Below are 18,648 nucleotides of genomic sequence, written 5' to 3'. Positions count from 1 at the left end.
GTGGGTTTGCCGCCCCTCCTTACCCTCTGCTTATCACCACCAGGGAACCATCTGAAGGTTTATAGACTACTTACTTGAGCACTTCCCAAACACATTTAGCACATTAGCAGTTTGAATTGAATCAAGATAATGCCTAAATCTTTATCTTTCTTACTTAAAGCTATGTGGATTGTGTGGTTTTCTTTCATTTTTTATTAATAGCGATGCTCTTGAAACAAAAATTAGACTTACCAAAAGACAAAAAGGAAATGAAGAGCGTTTTGCTTTTTTTTTTAATTACAAGGTAGTTTTCTGATATTAATGAATATTTAAACTAAAACAGGAGCATTCTGACCCTCTGTACTTTTGTCTTTGTAACCTGTACTTAAAGTGGATATAATTTTGTATTAAAATTTAGGGGGTTTTTTTTAGGTCAACAAGGGCAGACACAAGATTATTCAAAAGCTTGGGAGGAATATTACAAGAAGCAAGGTATTGTTTTTATTAGAAATGAGATTCTTTTGGGCAATTAATTGTGGTTACAGCAACAAAGTTGTTCTGTTTTCTCAAAGGTCAAGCAGTTCCTGCTCCTACTGGGGCTCCACCAGGTGGTCAGCCAGATTATAGTGCAGCCTGGGCTGAGTACTATAGACAACAAGCAGCCTACTATGCCCAGACAAGTCCACAGGGAATGCCACAGCATCCTCCAGCACCTCAGGTATAATAAATTTGTTGTTTTCTGCGTGTTTGCTCTTTATCTGTTTGGGAGTATGTTTGCCTTTTTTAATTTTTATTTGGCAAAGTGTAACCATCCAAATGAAGTTACTGTGGTGTATTGTTTGGGTTTTTTTGTTTGTTTTTTATAATGCTTTCTGGCATCTGAGTGCTGACTATTTCTACAATGCCTTTGATTTTAAAAATAAATTTTCTTCCCCCAGGGATTTGAAAATCATGCAAGAAGCCACCACCATTTATATTAACCAGTTTTTCTTTCTTAAAGGATTCACTCCTGAGTTAGCTCCATTTAAAGGATTTTCTTTAACTTTTTGTGTATTTCTTATGTATCTCTTCTGCACAGGGCCAATAATAAGAAGTGGACAATACAGTATTTGCTTCATTGTGTGGGGGAAAAAAACCTTTGTTAAATATATGGATGCAGACGACTTGATGAAGATCTTAATTTTGTTTTTGGTTTAAAAAATAGTGTTTTTTTTTGTTTGTTTGTTTCTTTTTTTTTTTTTTTTTTTTTTTTTTTTTTGTTTTTTTTTTGTTTTTTTTTTTTTTTTTTTTTTTTGAAAATGTACAAAATATCTATCACTACTGATAGGAGGTTAATATTTCTGTGTAGAAATGAAAATTGGTTTGTTTTTAGTATTTAGTGTAGATGTACACATTCCAGCAAATGTATTTGCAACTATTATGTGGTCGATGCTTTGTGATATAAATGTACTTTTTCAATGTATACTTTCACTTTTAAAATGCCTGTTTTGTGCTTTACAATAAATGATATGAAACCTCCTGTGTCGGTAAGTTGGATATGTGGGTAATTAAAGGATTCGTAATTTCTTAGCAATGATAAATTAAGATACATATACACAAATATATAAGATTTCCCCATGAAATACTAATTGAGTTTTTAAACACTGGCATGTTTTTTTCCCCCTTGCAGTATAGTAGTAGATTGGAGGATCTTTTCCATTTATTGTATTTGGCTGTTTCAGCACAAGTAATCCTGGTATCTTCATTTTTTTCTTCTCTTTGGTTAAAAACTGCATGTGTGTACAATGATCTTTTGGCATACTTCCATTGCATTAACAGTGAAATTTCCTTTTATATATGACCACTGTTTCAGACCTGTACTGCTGCTATAACAGTTAACCTTTCTATTCTTAATTTGATAATTACTTAATTTCCAAGACTGTTTCAGCATAACTAATTTTAAACAGTTTTCCGATAGTGAGTATGAATAGTCTAATAAGAACAAGTTTTTTTGTTTTTTGTTTTTTTTTCATGTAAAGCAGTTCTTTCAATGTGTACAATATTAGTGTGTTTCTTTCTAAATATAGGGTAGAAAAGTGAATAGTATGCAAAAATACGGCTACATTGCATCTACCATTGAAACAAAATTGGGATATAAAAACTTTCAAGCTTTTTTCTTTTTTTTTTTTTCTTTTTGCAGTATAGATAAGCTTTGTTTTGTAAATGCACAAGTCCAATCATTGAATCAACTTAATTTTTTTATGTACTTGAAATCATTTTATTACTCTTTAACACTCATGCTGAAGTTCTGATATTTTGTTGAAATCCATTGTTTTTACTCTTTGCATATTTGTTGGCTCTTTGCATATTAATATATTAGACTACATGCAAATACAGTCTGTCTTGCCATTGTCTGTTGAAGTGCAGGTTTGATCCAGCCAGTATAGAACTAGCTCTGTAGGGGTGAGGAGGACTGTGCTGTGTATCATCCTTGATTGTGTTCCTTCAAGGAGCATTGCACTGTAAGTACATCAGAATGACAAATTGATGAACTGCAACAGTATCTTTTTGTCAATGTTCCACATAATGCAAATGCCATACTTTGTGTGAATATTATGTTGGAATACAGTGCTGATATCTTGGAAAACCATAACTGCTTTTTAATTTAACATAGAATAATACATAGGTCTGTATTTTATTTTTAAGTGAGCTTAATGGGTAAGTATTTTTGATGTGCTTTAGCTATAGCTAAAGAAAACTGATCATTAACAAAGTTAAATAGTATTACTGGTGCTCCTAAAGTAATTGTTTTTTAGTGTAAAGTATGTATATCTTATATATTAATATGAAAGATTTGAAATGTATCAGACAGAAGTGGTTTTCAGTTTGTAGATAGTAAGCAATGTAGCAGTTCTAATGCCATTTCATAAATATATGTCAGTTCTTTATTTGATAGAGAGCACCATTTGTTGCTTTGAATATACTTTAAAAAGAAGATGTACAAGGACATAAATGTTGAGATTACCTACAGGGTGGAAAATAGCAGTACAGTTCATTATAGATAGAAATGTTTTTGATTGTTTTTCTAGAACCCAGAGTGACTTCCCTTACCCATCTTTAGATCCAGATGTGTAGTTTTAGTTTGAAATTTATAGTAAAGGAGTTAGTTATCTGTTACCTTTAGAGTAGGGTATTGACTTGAACAATTTCAGTATTTTGCATGATACTGTTTTATAGATGACCATTTAGGAAAGTGGTGCATTTATTAATTAAACTGAAAAAAATAGTTCAGTTGGATTCAGTATCATAATTCACAAAATGGAGGCTGTTGATTTTGATTCATTTAAGGTTTAAAATCTTTATTAATTGCAAACAGTGCAATTATTTATACTTCACAGTGCCTTCCCAGACCTTCCACCTTAGGTTCTGCTGCAAAAAGCAACAGGTAAGCACAACCTAAGGACATATATAAATAAATATTTCAGTACATTAATGTTGTCCCTGTGAGGTTTTTGTGGTTGTGTATTCAAAAGCAGTCTGCTACTGCTTCCCCAAAATGTATTTTGTTATTTATGCTACCATTTCAGTGGAAAGTCTGTTAAGTTGTTAAAGCACCTGTTTACATTTCTGGGTAATGTTTTTTAATTTTTTTATTAAAACAATGAGTAGATTGCTGCTGTAATTGAACTACATCCAAATCTTTTTGTAATCTTTTCCCAAGTATAGAAGAATTGTTACAGTTCAGAAAGGGCAATTACAGTTTTCTCGATTTAGGAAATCATTTGGTCAGAAACTTCAACAGCCTTCACAATCTGTTTATATGATTGACAGGACATTTTCTTTGCCCTCCAAAGCTATGGATTCTTTATTTTTTCTTGAACTACAGTAATTCAGTAAGGACATTGTGGGTCACAGTTTTATTATGTTTTTTTTTTTTTAGACAATTCAGTTTTCATAACTTATATGTGCTTGAAAAGGAAAAAAACACTATAAGGAATACTGGCAGTATGTTTTGATAAAAGACGTAAATCAGTGAAATGTTAGTTATGTAGCAAATAAGCTTTCATAATCTGTATAGCAATCAGTATTTTTCTTATTAATAATACTTTAATAACTGACGCTGCATTCATTTTTTGCCAGTTTAAAATGTTTGTGTGTTTTTATAGAGAATTTTAACTGGTACTCTTTTGAGTTAAGATGAATATATTAAAGCAGCATCTTAACGGTTTTGTTTATTCGATTTCTAAAATGTGCTGATCCTTTTAAAACTCCTGCTTATCTCTACAACAAAGAAAAATATTCAAAAATACTGCCTTCATTTTCACACACAGTGCTGAAGATGCTGCAAGCACCAAATCATAGCTCATAAAATCAGGTCCTGAGATAGTTACCCATAAAGAGGAATCCTTTGAGTGTATGCCATTGGTGAGCCGATGAGCATGGACCATAGAAGGGCTCAATGTAGAAGGTAAAATTGGCAAATCATAATTGAGAAGTATGAAATGTATTCCCATAAATAATATGGTATAGGGTGTAATGTACCTGCTTTTGATCACTTTTCATTTTAAAGTACTATTCACTTGATCTTAAATGTTCCATGAACTGTTAAAAATTTTTATGTACCTACTACACCACATTTGTGTGTGTGTGTGTGTTTTAATAGTCAATGATAGGAATGTTAAAATTGATAATATAAAGAGGTTTTCTGAACCTTAAGAGCCTGTCAAGTTTCAGTTAGTTGTAGTTCGCATTTTTATAAAATATAAATGAATGCTAATAGATATTGGGGCATTATTTCTGTCTCATGAGAATTTTTTTATTCATTACCATAAGCCTTCACTGATAACTACAGCATTTTTTAAATGGCGCTAATCTTAACCTTGAAATAAATGCAAAGCAGAAAAGGTGAGCCAGTTGACTTGAATGCAGTAGATGTTAGGAGTGTTAGAAGCAATGTTTAGTTTAGATTGAAATTGAGCTGATTTATTTTATGTAGCACTTAAATTTGACTTTTTTTTTTTTTTTAGATCTTGGTGTCGTAATACTTAGAATTTTTATGTTTTGATGTTTCTTTTAGAAATGAGAGGTATACTTTTATTTTTTTAATTGCTAGAAATGGTTTTAATACTAATACTAGTGATTTGATACTAGTACTTTATAAAAGTATATCCTTAAACAAATATCTCCGTAGTTAATTCGTAAGGGTGGGTTTGGGTAGGAGTAGTAAGGTACCTTCAGTGGGAAATAGGAATATTCCAAAGTGATAACATTTCATTTGTTTGAATACTCTGCCAGGAAAACCAGTACTACCTAGAGTTGTCTAGAATAATGATGTAGAATTTACAATTCAGTGAGGATGTCTTATTTTTATTTTCTGCAAATTCTGCCACATTTAAAAATGCATTTTAACAATACCTAGTTAAAGATAATTTTGATTCTGAAAATAACCTTTTTTGTTTAGTATGTCACTTGAGTTTTCTTGCCACAATATACAAACTTCTGAAGGATTTTGAAATTGGTGCTTTTAAGAAGCAAGTAAATCCTGGGTTTTTGTTTTCTTCAATGATACCCCTATTAGAAGCTCTAAAATGTGTTTGCGCATATATATATATATTTTTTCTTATGCATGCTCGATGCATTTTCGTCCTGAGAAAAGCGTTCTCTACAGAAACTACCCGTGTGTAAAAAGAAGATTGGCTTAAAATGGCTACTGTGATGGGAACAGTGTCTTAGGGAGATGCAGCTTGGACTTGAGGTAAATTGAATACTTTACAAACTGTGGTTTAGAGCTTGCTTTAATGGTATTGTATGTAAAAGAGCACGATTGCTGTAATTTTGTATTGATTATGGTTTCTTCAATAAAAAAAATAAATGTACGTTGATGAATTACAAGGGAGTGTTTTGTCACTTTTCTACATATAGTACTCGGTAAAAAGAATCTTCTGCTTGACTGTTTCATTTAAGGTGCAAGGAAATGTTATTTTTAATTCTAATGATAAAGGGGGAAGCATCTGATTCACAAGCCTTTTTTTTTTTTTAATATAGAAGCTACTTTATTATGGGTTTACATTGTAAAATAAAATTGTCTTCCAGAAAATTAAAATATAAAACAACAATGGTGGCTAATTATTTACAAACTCTTTTTAAACACCAGAATTTAAAACTGAAGGTTGTGCCCTTTTTTTCTTGTAAATCAAATCCTCTTTAAGAAACTTTCCTTTTAAGTTTTAATTACGTTGAAAGTGTTTTCTCCTGCATGAACTATTAATACAGAGTCTTCTCATTAAAATATAATTTGTTCAGGCAAGATCACAACATAAATTTGCTTTATAAATTTGATTATACATTACACACATTTTACAGATACATACTTAATACTTTAAACATTCAGAACTCTGTATAGGCAGTGGTTTCTATCAGATTTTCTCTGGCAATTTCTTTAATTTTTTTCCCCCCATGCTTCCTCTTTTCTATTAAAAGAATTAACTCCCCTTCTCTCCTCTCTCCCCCAAAATGTATCTGCTTCAGAAAGACACTGAAACTACAACAACCAAAATGATATACTAAGGAAAAAAGCCCACTCAAATTGATAAATTCCAGATTCATTAAATACCTGCTATTTCATACTACTTTTAGGTAAATAGCCCATAGGTGCCACAGTTTCATGCAAAATAATGCATTCAATTTATGCTTTTTTAAACATAACTGTTGTAAACTGATGGGAAGTACACAGCCTTTTTAATAGGGTCCAATAGAATAAATGAATAAATTTCCCGATTCCCCCTGTGAAATACACATTTATTGACCACTACTGCATGATACGGTGATGAATCTGGTGCTTATTTGTAAAGAAGTAGGTATTCTTTAGAGGAGCTTGTGTTTTGAAGACTGTTAGGAAAAGAACAAGAAGTCAACACAGTGGTACTTCTGGTTTCCTTTTTTGGCCCCGCCACAGAAAAGATGGATGTAGTAAGAAAGTTGGAGAGCGAGAAAGTTCCAGGGGGAAGGTTAGGGAGGGGACTAGTAGTCGTCAGCTAAAAAAAGAGAAGAAGAAATGTGATTTTTTTTTTTTTAAGGGAATTTCTTTTTAAATAGAGAAGTTATATTAAAAGAGTGATTAATTCTTACTTTCAATGGTAAGAATACATGTACTAGCTGCAGAGCCTTTATTGTTGACTGCTTTACACATATACTCTCCTTCATCTTCTGGGAAAGTTTCTGGTAAGTAAAGGCAATAAGTTTCTCCTCTTTCAATATATTGATAGTCTTCTCCATCCTGCAGTATTTCTCCTTCAAACCACCATGTGATTTCTGGCTTGGGTTCTCCTGTTACTTTAACAGTAAATCTTACTGGCTCACTATCTACAACTGATAAGTTTTTTAGAGGCTTCTTGAACCATGGAGCTCCTGACCTGGTTTGTTCTTCATCTTCAATAGTGGAGCCATTCACAATGCTTCCCTCATCTTCCTCCTCCTCTTCTCTTTTCTATATTAAAATAAGTATATTCAGATTGGCATTTATAGTAGCATTATTTCAGAGCAGTGTCCAAAGTAAAAATGTATTACTACATTACAACAAAATTGAGATAGTGGTTTAGTCGTAGAATTCTGAAGGTAAATGTTTTTTTAATTAAAATGTTAGTGTGCTTACTACAAGTTTTACATTAGTTTTTAAGAGCATCTGGAAGATAAAGGATATGGAAGCCTGCTACCTTTTGTAGTGCTGCATCAATTTCCTTCTGTTCAAACTGCATGCGTAGTAACTTTTGTTCTTCAATTCTTCTTTGTTCTTCTTCTTCTCTTGCCTTAGCCATCCGTTCAAATCTAGCTTTCATATTCACTTTATGAGTAAATGGAGCCTCGCTTTTTTTCGCAGGCTTGATATCTACATCTTCTTCCTTCAAGAAAGTGGGCCAAGAATAACAATGACATTTCTAGAAACTATCAAGAACTAAAGCATTAATCTGAACATGATGGTTACAGGTCCCAAAACAACATGTTTTGGTAATGCAGATTTGTGATACGCTACAGACATGCAGATAGTCACTGTCCCTCAAATCAGGGAGATGACAAAGTTGATTTGTGAAACATTTTCTTCCAACGTAAAGTTCACACAGGCTTTGTCTTTATTTGCCCAACCAGTTCATGATGCTTGTTGATAATAGAAAAAGATAGGCTGACTGCGTTGTAACTATATTAAAATATTCCCTTCTCCCAAGAGTTTCCATACCACTTTTCACCCTCCTGCATAATACAGTGTGAATGTAGGAAAGTTGTGCTATTTTCTTTCATACAGTGATTTTTCTTCCTCACCCTTAGTTAATAAAACTGCCCTTGAGAGATCGATTCTACCCAACAATAATTTTTTGATAGTCAAAATGTTAGGAAAGGGTGTTTACGGGTAGAAAAACAGTAGGGAAGAACAACTGTTGAAAAAGAGGCCATTGCTGGAAGAAGGGAAAGTCATTGCTGAAATATTTTAGTTATTAAGAGATTTGGAAGCCATGGAAATAACCAAAGCAGTGATTAAGAGCAGTGTTTCTGCTGTCAAATAGCGTTAGTCTAGGAAAAAGTCAGTTTGGTGATGTCATTGACAGGCTTCAGGAACAGTTTTAGTAAAGTAGGTTAAATAGCAGGAAGCAAAAAGGTAAGATGGATGTAGTTAATTTATGGTTTCTAAAGTTGCAGTGGACAGTTTCTAAACTAAGGCTTTTGTGGGTCTATATGGAAATACTACCATTTATATTTCACAATACTATGGGAAAATTGATTCAGGATATAAATAAGGGAACTTTTGAAACAAGCTGTGAGTTAGTTGCCTACAGAGGAAAAATCTTGGTTCATGGGTATTTTAACATCAGTTTGAGAGTTGTCATACCTCAGTTCCAATAAATGGAGTAGGAGGTAGAAGATAGTTTTTCTGGTTCTCCTGAGTCAGATTTTTATTTGACTTAAAAGTATTTTAAGATACCAGAACATCAGACATAACCAGATTCCTGATGGGTAAATTATTTTCTGCCATCATTCCCTTCAATTGATAAACATGATGCCCAACTAGTTACTTCTAATGAACGCTGCTGATATGGTTGTTGGTTTTTATGCTTAAAAGACTAACAAAAATGCAAGTTAAAACAGTGGTTTGCTTACTGCAGGTTTATCTCAGTCTTTTCCAAGATGTAAAAGGAAAATAAAACACCTCTTTGTTCACACTATACACTTTTTACTTTTTACCAACTTTTTTACCAAATGAATATTCAAGATAGGATATTCCAGCAGGTACTTTAACTACTCTTCTGACTAAATAGTTCCCTCCCACTTAACGTTCCTGGATTTTAGCATAAAAGGTAGTGCATGTTCATAAGTGTTAAGTTATTAATTTAGCTACCTCAAACTTGCATTTAGAAAAATAAAAAATTTGGGTAAGTAAAAGAATTCCTCATGAGCTATCTGGGAGAAAGTTTATGAACAATCTCATTTGTTACTATGTATAATTGTCACCCTTTCTTGAAACCCCTGAAAAGCCAGGTTAAAAAATGTTTTCCAGGAAAGGAATCTAAGACTCACGTTAAATGCAGCAATCTTTCTCAGGTGTATTATTAAGAGAACGTTGATAGCCCCAACACATGAATATTAAAGACAGCACAGTTGGGCAGTGAATTTGAGATACAAGAAAGGAAAAGAAATGATTCCAGAGTATACATTATTGGAAAATTTAACTAGAAAGTCAAACACAAAAGCTTTTATGTGATTTTTAAATACCAAATGAATGGTACAAACTTAAGCTGTACAGGAGTTAGGATGGAATTCTTTGATTAAGGAAGGTTACATGAATGATTTAGGCCTTGAAAGATGTACAGAATGTAAACCTTTAAAGACGTCATAATCTCGCATCCATATATACAAAGGGCGCCAGTAACAGTAAAACAGGCAGCAACTTACCTACATCATTTCATTTATTATCTTACCTACATAGTTTGTAGGGGTAGGAATGACTGCTTTGAGGTTTCACTACCTTTAACCAAAAGGAAAAAAGGTGCAATATATTTACCTCTCTAAAGACACAATCTCAGCTGATTTTCTGACCATCTATTAAATGTTATTCTCTATGATGTTATCGTTTACCTTCAAACTATTAACTTTCTAGATGACTTCATCTATTCCTGTACTATGCATGAAGATTGCATTCTATATCTCCTGAACTAAGGGTCTGTGTTTTAGACTTTTACTTTAACCAGTAGTCCCTGGGTGGTACAAACAGCTGAAAGGTTGGAGGTTGGTGTCTACCCAGAGGTGCCTCAGAAGGGCCTGGTGCTCTACTTCCAAACAAATTGGCCACTGAAAGCCCTATGGAGCACAGTTTACTCTGACACACATGAGGTCACCATGAGTTGGAGTTGACAGCAACTGGTTTTTTATTCTTCATAGTTAACAGATTTCACATGTCCAAAACAATTTATTTATTCCACCTCTCCCCACCACCTGAATTCTGTAGCATCATCTAGTTTCCCTGGTAATCTGAAAGTAACGTTAGGCTCCTCAGCAACCACCTCCTTCCTGTCCGTAAGCACCTTGTTAGTTCTATTGAAGCTAGGTCTGTTTTTCCCCCCGGAACATTGTAATATTGTCCTAACTTCATGCCTTCAGTTTCTTCCAATTCATCCTCCATGATTCCAGAATTCTTTGGTAAACATAAACCCTTTTTCACTCTGTCCTAAAACTTTATTTAACCCTGCAAAGATTAAAAGGCCCTTCAACAGTCAGCCACAACCTACTTCTACATCTTTTTATCCTATCACCCATTATTCTATGAAGACTGCATTATAGTCCTTTGAACCTATTTCCACTCAGGTAAATTTTTACCACCTCTGTGTCTGACACACATTGTTTCCTCAATCTGGAATGCTTCCCCTCTTTAACTGCAATTTTTATTCAACCTCCACATTTGGCTTAAATGTCATTTTCTCAGCCCTGTTAACCTCCTAGGCATATTGACCATCCTATGTGACCTCATACACTAAATATGTACTTTTATAGCACTTAACAACTATTGCTTTCATACATACCCTGTTATGCTGAATTTCTTGAGGGCAAGCACTATCATATTCACTTATATGTCCCCAAAATTTTAGCACCAGCCCTGACATGAGAGAGATTAAAAAATAAGAATGGCATTTACTTTTGGCAATAACTAAAACGTTTATCTACAAATAACCGAGGCCTTAAGTCACACAAGCTTCAGATGCGCACCAAATTAATTGATGGATATCATCTGAATATTCCACAGCATCTCTTTGTCTAAAATAGCTCATGAGCACTCTTCCTCTTGTATTCCCATGTTCCCTTATGTATGTCCAGTCACTTTGATTCCTTCCTCTCCCTCTCTACCACCATCCCAAATCCTGTTTTATATCCTACGTACTAATTTATCCTTTCCATTCCAGTTCTAGTTCGAACGCTCATCAGGCCTTCCCTGACCACCTTGTATAAAATAGTAACTCATACTCCCTCTTCCCCTTGCCCTGCTTTATTAATCTATGAAACTTTTATTTATAGCCACTCAATAATTGTTTTCATTCCTCCACCCCTACCCTACTCATTACATTGTAAATGCTACATGAACAGGGACTGCAGGTAGTCTCCGATGCATTCTCTGTGTCCAGAATAGTCCCTGGAACATAGTAGGCATTCAAAAAATTTTTAATTCATGTATCTAAAACCATCTTTAGCTTCAGCATGATCTAGCTCCAAAAATGCTTTTTGATACATCACTATTTAAAAAATCCCTTCAATGCACACCTACATGGTCAGTTCAGCTGTGCTTCGGTATCTTTTGGTGTCCTGGGCCTTGCACTCTATGCTTACCTAATACTGAATTGCTTATAGTCCCAAGAATTTGCACGGAGTTTCTGCATTTTCCTACGCCTGTTTTGCTTGTTGACTATTTGATGGAAATTAATTTTTAGAAGAAAATAGATTAAATGCTGTTTGATACTATAGAATGGCAACTTCTGGCAGAAAAAAGAAATTTCAGATCATATTTAAAGCAAAATTCTTAAGCACGGAAACAGTCCTTAGCCTAGAAGGGAGCTTGCAAATCATCTAGTGATTGCCTCTTCATTTTACATATGGAGGTATGTACTTCAAATTTTTGCCATCTGCATTCTGCTTTAGACTCTGCCACTGAATTATTAGTGTTGACTTTGAGCAGATTATATAGGTTTTATGGGCTTCATCTTTAAAACACAAATACTTTATGGAGTTTAACTCTAGCATACTCTGGTTCTACTGATTCAAACTAAAACGCGTTAATAAATTGAACTATTTTTGTAAAAAAGTAAACCATTTGATGTTCACTGTAGGTTTTAACACTGAAAAAGGTATTTGGAAACAATGCTAGAGTGGGGAAGTTTTTCAAAGTCTCTTTAGATCATAATATGCTTTTGCTATTTATTATATATATTATTTAATTATTATATACGTCCATGATTAAGTGTAAGTACAAAACTTACTTCAAAGCAGGGCTTGGAACCGGTTCTAACACATGCCCAGGCGATGCTAATGCTTCTGGTTAGGGGCCAATTCTGAGAACCACTAATAGAGCAGTGGTTCTCAAAATTTATTGTACATAAGAATCACCTGGGGATCTTGTTAAAATGTGGATTCAGTATATCTAAGGTAGAAATTCAAATTCTCAGCTGGGGTTCAAACCAGAATGAACTGGTTCGAAGCCCTGTTTCAAAGCCAGTGTTATTCATCATCATTACCACTGAAGAAAAAAACCCATTGCTGCTGAGTCAATGCCAACTCATAGCAAGACTATAGGACAGAGCAGAACTGCCCCATAGGGTTTCCAAGGAGTGGCTAGTGGATTCGAACTGCTGACCTTTTGGTTAGCAGCCTGAGTGCTTAACCAGTGCACCACTAGGGCTCCTGTACCATAATTATGTTAAATATAAAGTAATATACCTCATGAAAGTTTTCTGCTTCTCGCTCTTTAATTTCAAGGTCAATTGCTCTTCTTCTTGCTCGTTCTTCTTCTATCTTCGTCTGTATTTCTTTTTCAGATAACTGTCCAATTTTTTCAAACTTGCTTTTTAGATTTTTTGCTTGAATAGACCCACTCCTTTTTAATTTTATTAATTCTGCATATTCCCTGCTAAGTTCAAAGGTTTCATTTTCTTCCTCTTCCTTCGAAAATACAAGATTTTCATATATTAAATACCAACATATCATTTCATACAATAAACCATCCAAAAAGTGTGCACCATTTCTTATTTGAAGCCAAACATAAATAACCTCCTCAGATAAATCCCTAAATTTACTAATTAAAATTGGTGCTACAAATTTAAGACTTTATATAACATTTTATTCCATTTGAAATACTATTTTGTTAAGCAATATGGCTCAAAACCCCATTTAACATTCCATGATAACCTGCTAGAACTAAAATATGCATGGCAAGATTAGCTTTTACTAAGAATTGTGGGAAGATCTCTGTTTAGGGGAAGGCCAAGAAAATATAACCGAAAGAATACTGGGCTAGGAATCAGACACGAGTTCTAGTTCTGGTTCTGAAACTGTGTGGCCCTTTGCCTAGTAACTTAGCCCACTGGTGATTATTTTCTTCATCTCTAAATAGAGCCAGAGTATCCTTAAAATTCTTCCTGTCTTTGGTGTTATTGTAGTCTAATAAAAAATATCACTCTTCAAGACTTTAACTGAATTAGAAAATTTCTGTAAATATATTCCTGGTAGAACCCCTACATTTCTCTATATATCACTTGTATCCTGAATTATATATTCTGCCAAGAAAGAAAAGAGTCTTGTAGTATTCAGATTACTTTCCCTTTTCAGAATTTATTACTACTGGTCGTTTGTAGGAGCCCTGGTGGCACAGTGGTTAAGAACTCTGCTGCTAACCAAAATGTCAGCCGTTCAAATCCACCAGCAGCTCCTTGGAAACCCTGTGGGGCAGTTCTACTCTGCCCTATAGGGTCGTTATGAGTTGGAATTGACTCAATGGCAATGGGTTTAGTCCTCAGTAAAACTTATGCTAAACCCTAATCCCACTATATGGAGTGGTAAAATATTACACTTATTCCCGGTATACTTTTCCTGGAGAAGACCTAGAGTTCTAGACAGAGTAAGAAAAAAAGGGGGGTAGGGTCACAATAGATGATGTGACAGGAGGCGTAATTCCTTGGCTCAACCAAGGAGGAAAACAAAACTTATTTATACTACCTCTACTTTTTGGTCTATATGGGTAAAAATATGTAACTCCTGAAATACCAGAAACAAATTTATGGTAGAAATACACATATCACAATGGTTTCTAAATCATTCTGATAAAATGAGTGATTGAACTAATTATCTACATGCTAGGTGATTTTGGAATTGGCAAGCTACTTTGCTTGAAAATTCTCAGACATACTGAGACATTCAAAAGCACCAGAATGTCTTAACAGTTACACACTGCCATATATCAATTAGATTACATCTCAATAATATACTAAATTCTACTTTAGATGTTAGTTTTCCTAGACAATTCCTAGATTCAGTTTCCTTTATAAAATAAATGCTACTGAACTTTTTTTTTCCGAGGCTAGATCTTCAAGTTTTTCTACAACATATTAATGGAATTTTAAACATTTATGTTTATTTATTTATATTTACACAGTATTTATATCCTCAGGGCCAGCTACATAATTTGCAGGTCCTACCAGGACAGAAGTAAATGTCCCCTTCCCACAGGCCTGCCACCCCAACCCATGACAAACAGGCAACTTTCAAGGGATTGCAACTTATGAGTTGGATGCACTTAGTTTCTAGATCAGTGTTCGCAAGAGGCCCCCATCGAGTCACCTGCCAATTGTGTCGTGGCAATGTCAGCCTGAGGCTGAGACAGCTACTGCCTTGCCTTGCCCCACCCTCACTGCACATGTGCTCAGACCCCTGGACCTTCCCCTACTCCTCTAAGAAACCAAGTGGTCACCCCAGGTGGAGGGCTGCAACATCTGGGGGCTGGGGCACTAGGTGAGAAATGGGCTGCTGAGAACCCGTCCTGAGGAGTCAGGGAAGCAACAGGAGGCACGACATCACTTACAAATTCAATGCCCTTCTGAGTATGGGGTCCTGTGTGGCTGCAGAGGTTGCATTCCCATGAAGCTGGCCCTGTATATTCTATATATGTGTGTGTAAGTGTGTGTGTGTGTATTTAATTCATTTCAATACTAGAGAAAGCATACTAAGATATTTAATTCAACAGTATCAAAGTTGCATCTTAGAAAACTTTAGTAAAATAAAATTATTCAAAGATTTGCCAAACTTCGACGTTCCTGTTAGCGTCCATGGTACTCCTGTAGTTTTATTTTGATAAAATTTATCAGCTTAATTCTGTCTCAAGGAAAATAACTATAAATGGGTGCATTATATACTGTAAAACGGTATTCTCAGTCATGGTGTAGCTGTACATAATTGGAAGATATATTTAAGAAGCAGTACTTGCTTTAGATAGTATGGTAAGATCTCAGTCACTTGCAATCCTGTTATTTTTTTTAAACTAGCAAGGAAGGAGTAGAGTGATAGCAGGCTAGAAATGCACATAACTATGCTGAAAGCTATACCAAGGAAATGCCTCATAGGAGTGTGTTGCATGTGCTTTACGTGAATGATAATACAAGGTTATTGTAAGGCAATATATGTAAAATGCTTAGCTTAATATTTGTGGAATATAAGTGGATGTCTCTTAAAAATCTTACCTCTCCCATTTCTTGTCTCAGTTGTTCAAATTCTTGTTTCTCCATTTCTAGCTTATGCTTCCGTTCCTCCTCAGTTCGCCGTTTTTCTTCTTCCATTTTTTGTTTTAATAATTCTTCAAAATTAATTTCTAGTTTTCCCGGTGTAAGAGATTCTTGAGAAATTGTTTTATACATCTCTGGGGAGTCATCATCTCTTACCTATTTAAAATAATTATTTTATCACTCTCACCAGAATTATACATACTAACAAGGAAATATTTCTTGTAGAAAATGGGATTACTTATAATAGAAAGGTTTCACATTATACTAAAAAATCTGGAGACCAAAATTCTCCTGAAGAATATAAAGCAATAAACAAGGGATGAATTATTAGAAAATGCAAAACTGAGGTATACTGTGTTTACAGAGGAAATGCGTGTCCATCTAGTCTCTGTTCCATTGAACATAAAGAGTACTTTGAGTTTATGCTATGAGTAATCTGAATTAGACATTAAGATTTTCTGATATTGAGAAAATTTTTAATTGCATGAAAATTAATCTCCATATTGGTAATCAAAATAGAGCATTTCAGTTAAATCCTGGTCTTATTTAATAAATTAGGTGATCCCTCACGATTCCTTCATAATCAGACAAAAATCAGTCTTAATGCTATGATTTTGTATTAACAATTTATTTGCTGTCAGGCTTATTTTAAAGAAATAATAATAGTTAATACTTACTGAGAACTTACTTTGTGCCAGGTACAGTTCTAAGCATAGTAGTGATTATTTAATCCTGTAACCCTATGAAGTAGGTATTATTAACATCCCCATTTTACATAGGAGGAAACTACCAAAACCCAAACCCGTTGCTATCGAGTGGATTCCAACTAAGGCACTGAAAAGTAACTTGTCCAGAGTCAACATAAAAAGTAAGTGGTGAAGCTGGGATTCAAAACCTCAAGAATCTTTTAAACAAGATTTATATAATCTTACACAAGTTAGACTGTCTTTGTAATTTCATGAAAACTATCTGACTCTGCCATCTAGCTGTGACTTTGGGCAAGTTACCTCACCTTTCTTAAATCTGAGTTTTATCTGTGACAACTTTCACAGAGTTGTCATAAGGATTAAATAAAGTTTGAAACATCTAGCAGAGTGCCTCACACTATGGTAAGCTCTCAGATGGTGGTTTTGCTATTACAGTATCATCTGCACGTAGGCAATTCCTAAATTGCAAATAGAAACTTTGCCTTTAAGTTGCTGACTTGGAATACATTTTACCATAGGAAACAATGAACTAATTCTGTTTTTTGATCCCTGAAGGCATATTATGCATAAGCCTTTGGCCTGAATTGTGACCCTGTGGCTGAAATAGAGGGGAATGAGAGAGGTGAGGGGTAATTATTTATCTGATCCAAGTTTTTTATTTAACAGGCTTTACCACACAGCCCTTGTGGCACAGTTATTAAGAGCTTGGCTGCTAACCAAAGACTGGCAGTTCAAATCCACCAGCTGCTCACTCCATGGAAACCCTAGTGGGCAGTTCTACCGCTATGAGTTGAAATTGACTCGACAGCAATGGGTTTGGTTTTGGTTGTTTTTTACCACAGAATCAGCTCAACTCAGAAACAATGTTTAAATGGTTTTACATTCCATGGATTGCTTAAAACTTTTTTTTGTGAAATCTATGAGGAGCCCTTGTGGCATAATGATTAAATGCTTGGCTCCTAAACAAAGGTCAGCATTTCTAACCTAGCAGTCATTCTGTGGGAAAAAGATGTGACAGTTGGCTTCCGTAAAGATTACAGCCTTGGAAACCATATAGGGCAGTTCAATCTACTTTGTCCTATAGGGTCACTATGAGTTAGAATCAACTTGATGGCAACAGGTTTTTTTTTTTGTTTTTTTTTTTTTTTAGAGTTAACTGAGATAGATAGATATATATATATAATGAAATTACCGTATTTTACGCATTCTACATTTGTTTGCCAACTATGCCCTCCCCTCTGCGAGGTATTTTGGTAAGCACGCTATGCTAATTTTTTTTATAAAAAACCCGTTGCCATTGAGTTGATTCTGACTCATTAGAGACCCTATAGGACAGAGTAAAACTGCCCCATAGGGTTTCCAAGGAGCAGCTGGTGCATTTGAACTGCCAACCTTATAGAAACATGTAAAAAAAAAATTGGCGTAGAGGTGCTTATGAAAATACCTGGGGGGGGGCCGTGGTTGGCAAACAGACGTAGAAGGTACACGCTATTTGCATAAAAATATGGCACTATACTTGGCCCCAAATAAGAAAACACATACATGAAGGAAGCTTCTTTTCCCTGTCCTGATGCATACCTGTCTCTAGGAAATTTTTAAATAAATGAAAGTTGGTTTTGGTTTAATGCAGTTTCCCTTCCCTGCACTTTTCCTCCTAATAAATCATGGTAAAAAGGCAATTTAGTAGAGTGAAAAATGGGAGGCTGGTTGGTCTTAAAATCTGCCCCTGGGATTAGGTCTCCTAATCTTCACAGCTCTCCTCTTCCACCACTTCTGAAAATATTTTCTAAAAATTAAATGCTTTCACAGTGTTTGTAGGGTTTCTAGGTAGAAACCATTTGTGAATCAGGGATTACTTTAATACAAGATAGTTTTAATTTTACTTATTTCTCAAATATTTATTGGAGGTCTATTATGCTAGGCATTTTACCACTTGCTTGATGAACAAAAGACAGTCACAACCTCACTGAGAAAGACAGCCAATAAGCAATAACAATACGGTTAGTCCCTGGGTTATGAATGAGATCTTTTCCTAACTGTGTCTTTTAAGAATTTGTAGGTAAGTCAGAATAGGTGCATATGGTTCTTATTTAGCCTTTAGTGCAAGAGAGGAGCCCTGGTGGTGCAGTGGTTAAGTGCTCAGCTGCTAACCAAAAGGTCGGCGGTGTGAACCCACCAGCCAC

The 18,648-nt window shown here is 34.7% G+C and overlaps 2 protein-coding genes across 17 annotated transcripts in view; one reads left to right on the top strand and one right to left on the bottom strand.

Annotated features, from left to right (window-relative positions):
- Positions 1-1,201, top strand: part of FUBP1 (far upstream element binding protein 1) — a 34,696-nt gene extending 33,495 nt beyond the window's left edge. For 10 of the 16 annotated variants that reach the window (XM_023731302.1, XM_023731295.1, XM_023731274.1 and 7 more), the window contains 3 exons: positions 412-471; positions 552-697; positions 918-1,101. In XM_023731302.1, the coding sequence (XP_023587070.1) occupies positions 412-471; positions 552-697; positions 918-959 (248 nt within the window). In that variant the 3' untranslated portion in view covers positions 960-1,101. Of the gene's footprint in view, positions 1-411; positions 472-551; positions 698-917 lie in introns of all 16 variants that reach the window. The other 6 variants (XM_023731337.1, XM_004369084.2, XM_023731291.1 and 3 more) reach the window with 3 other exon arrangements.
- A 5,215-nt stretch (positions 1,202-6,416) lies between these two features.
- Positions 6,417-18,648, bottom strand: part of NEXN (nexilin F-actin binding protein) — a 33,880-nt gene continuing 21,648 nt past the window's right edge. Inside the window, exons 8-11 of the mRNA XM_023731354.1 lie at positions 15,717-15,914; positions 12,925-13,146; positions 7,671-7,856; positions 6,417-7,444 (exon numbers count right to left, since the gene is read on the bottom strand). Coding sequence (XP_023587122.1) covers positions 7,076-7,444; positions 7,671-7,856; positions 12,925-13,146; positions 15,717-15,914 — 975 coding nt within the window. The 3' untranslated portion in view covers positions 6,417-7,075. The remainder of the gene's footprint in view (positions 7,445-7,670; positions 7,857-12,924; positions 13,147-15,716; positions 15,915-18,648) is intronic.

Source organism: Trichechus manatus, unplaced genomic scaffold (assembly GCF_000243295.1).
Source record: "Trichechus manatus latirostris isolate Lorelei unplaced genomic scaffold, TriManLat1.0 scaffold00003, whole genome shotgun sequence".
In the NCBI taxonomy this organism is placed as follows: domain Eukaryota; kingdom Metazoa; phylum Chordata; class Mammalia; order Sirenia; family Trichechidae; genus Trichechus; species Trichechus manatus.
This window is presented reverse-complemented; position numbering and strand designations above follow the sequence as displayed.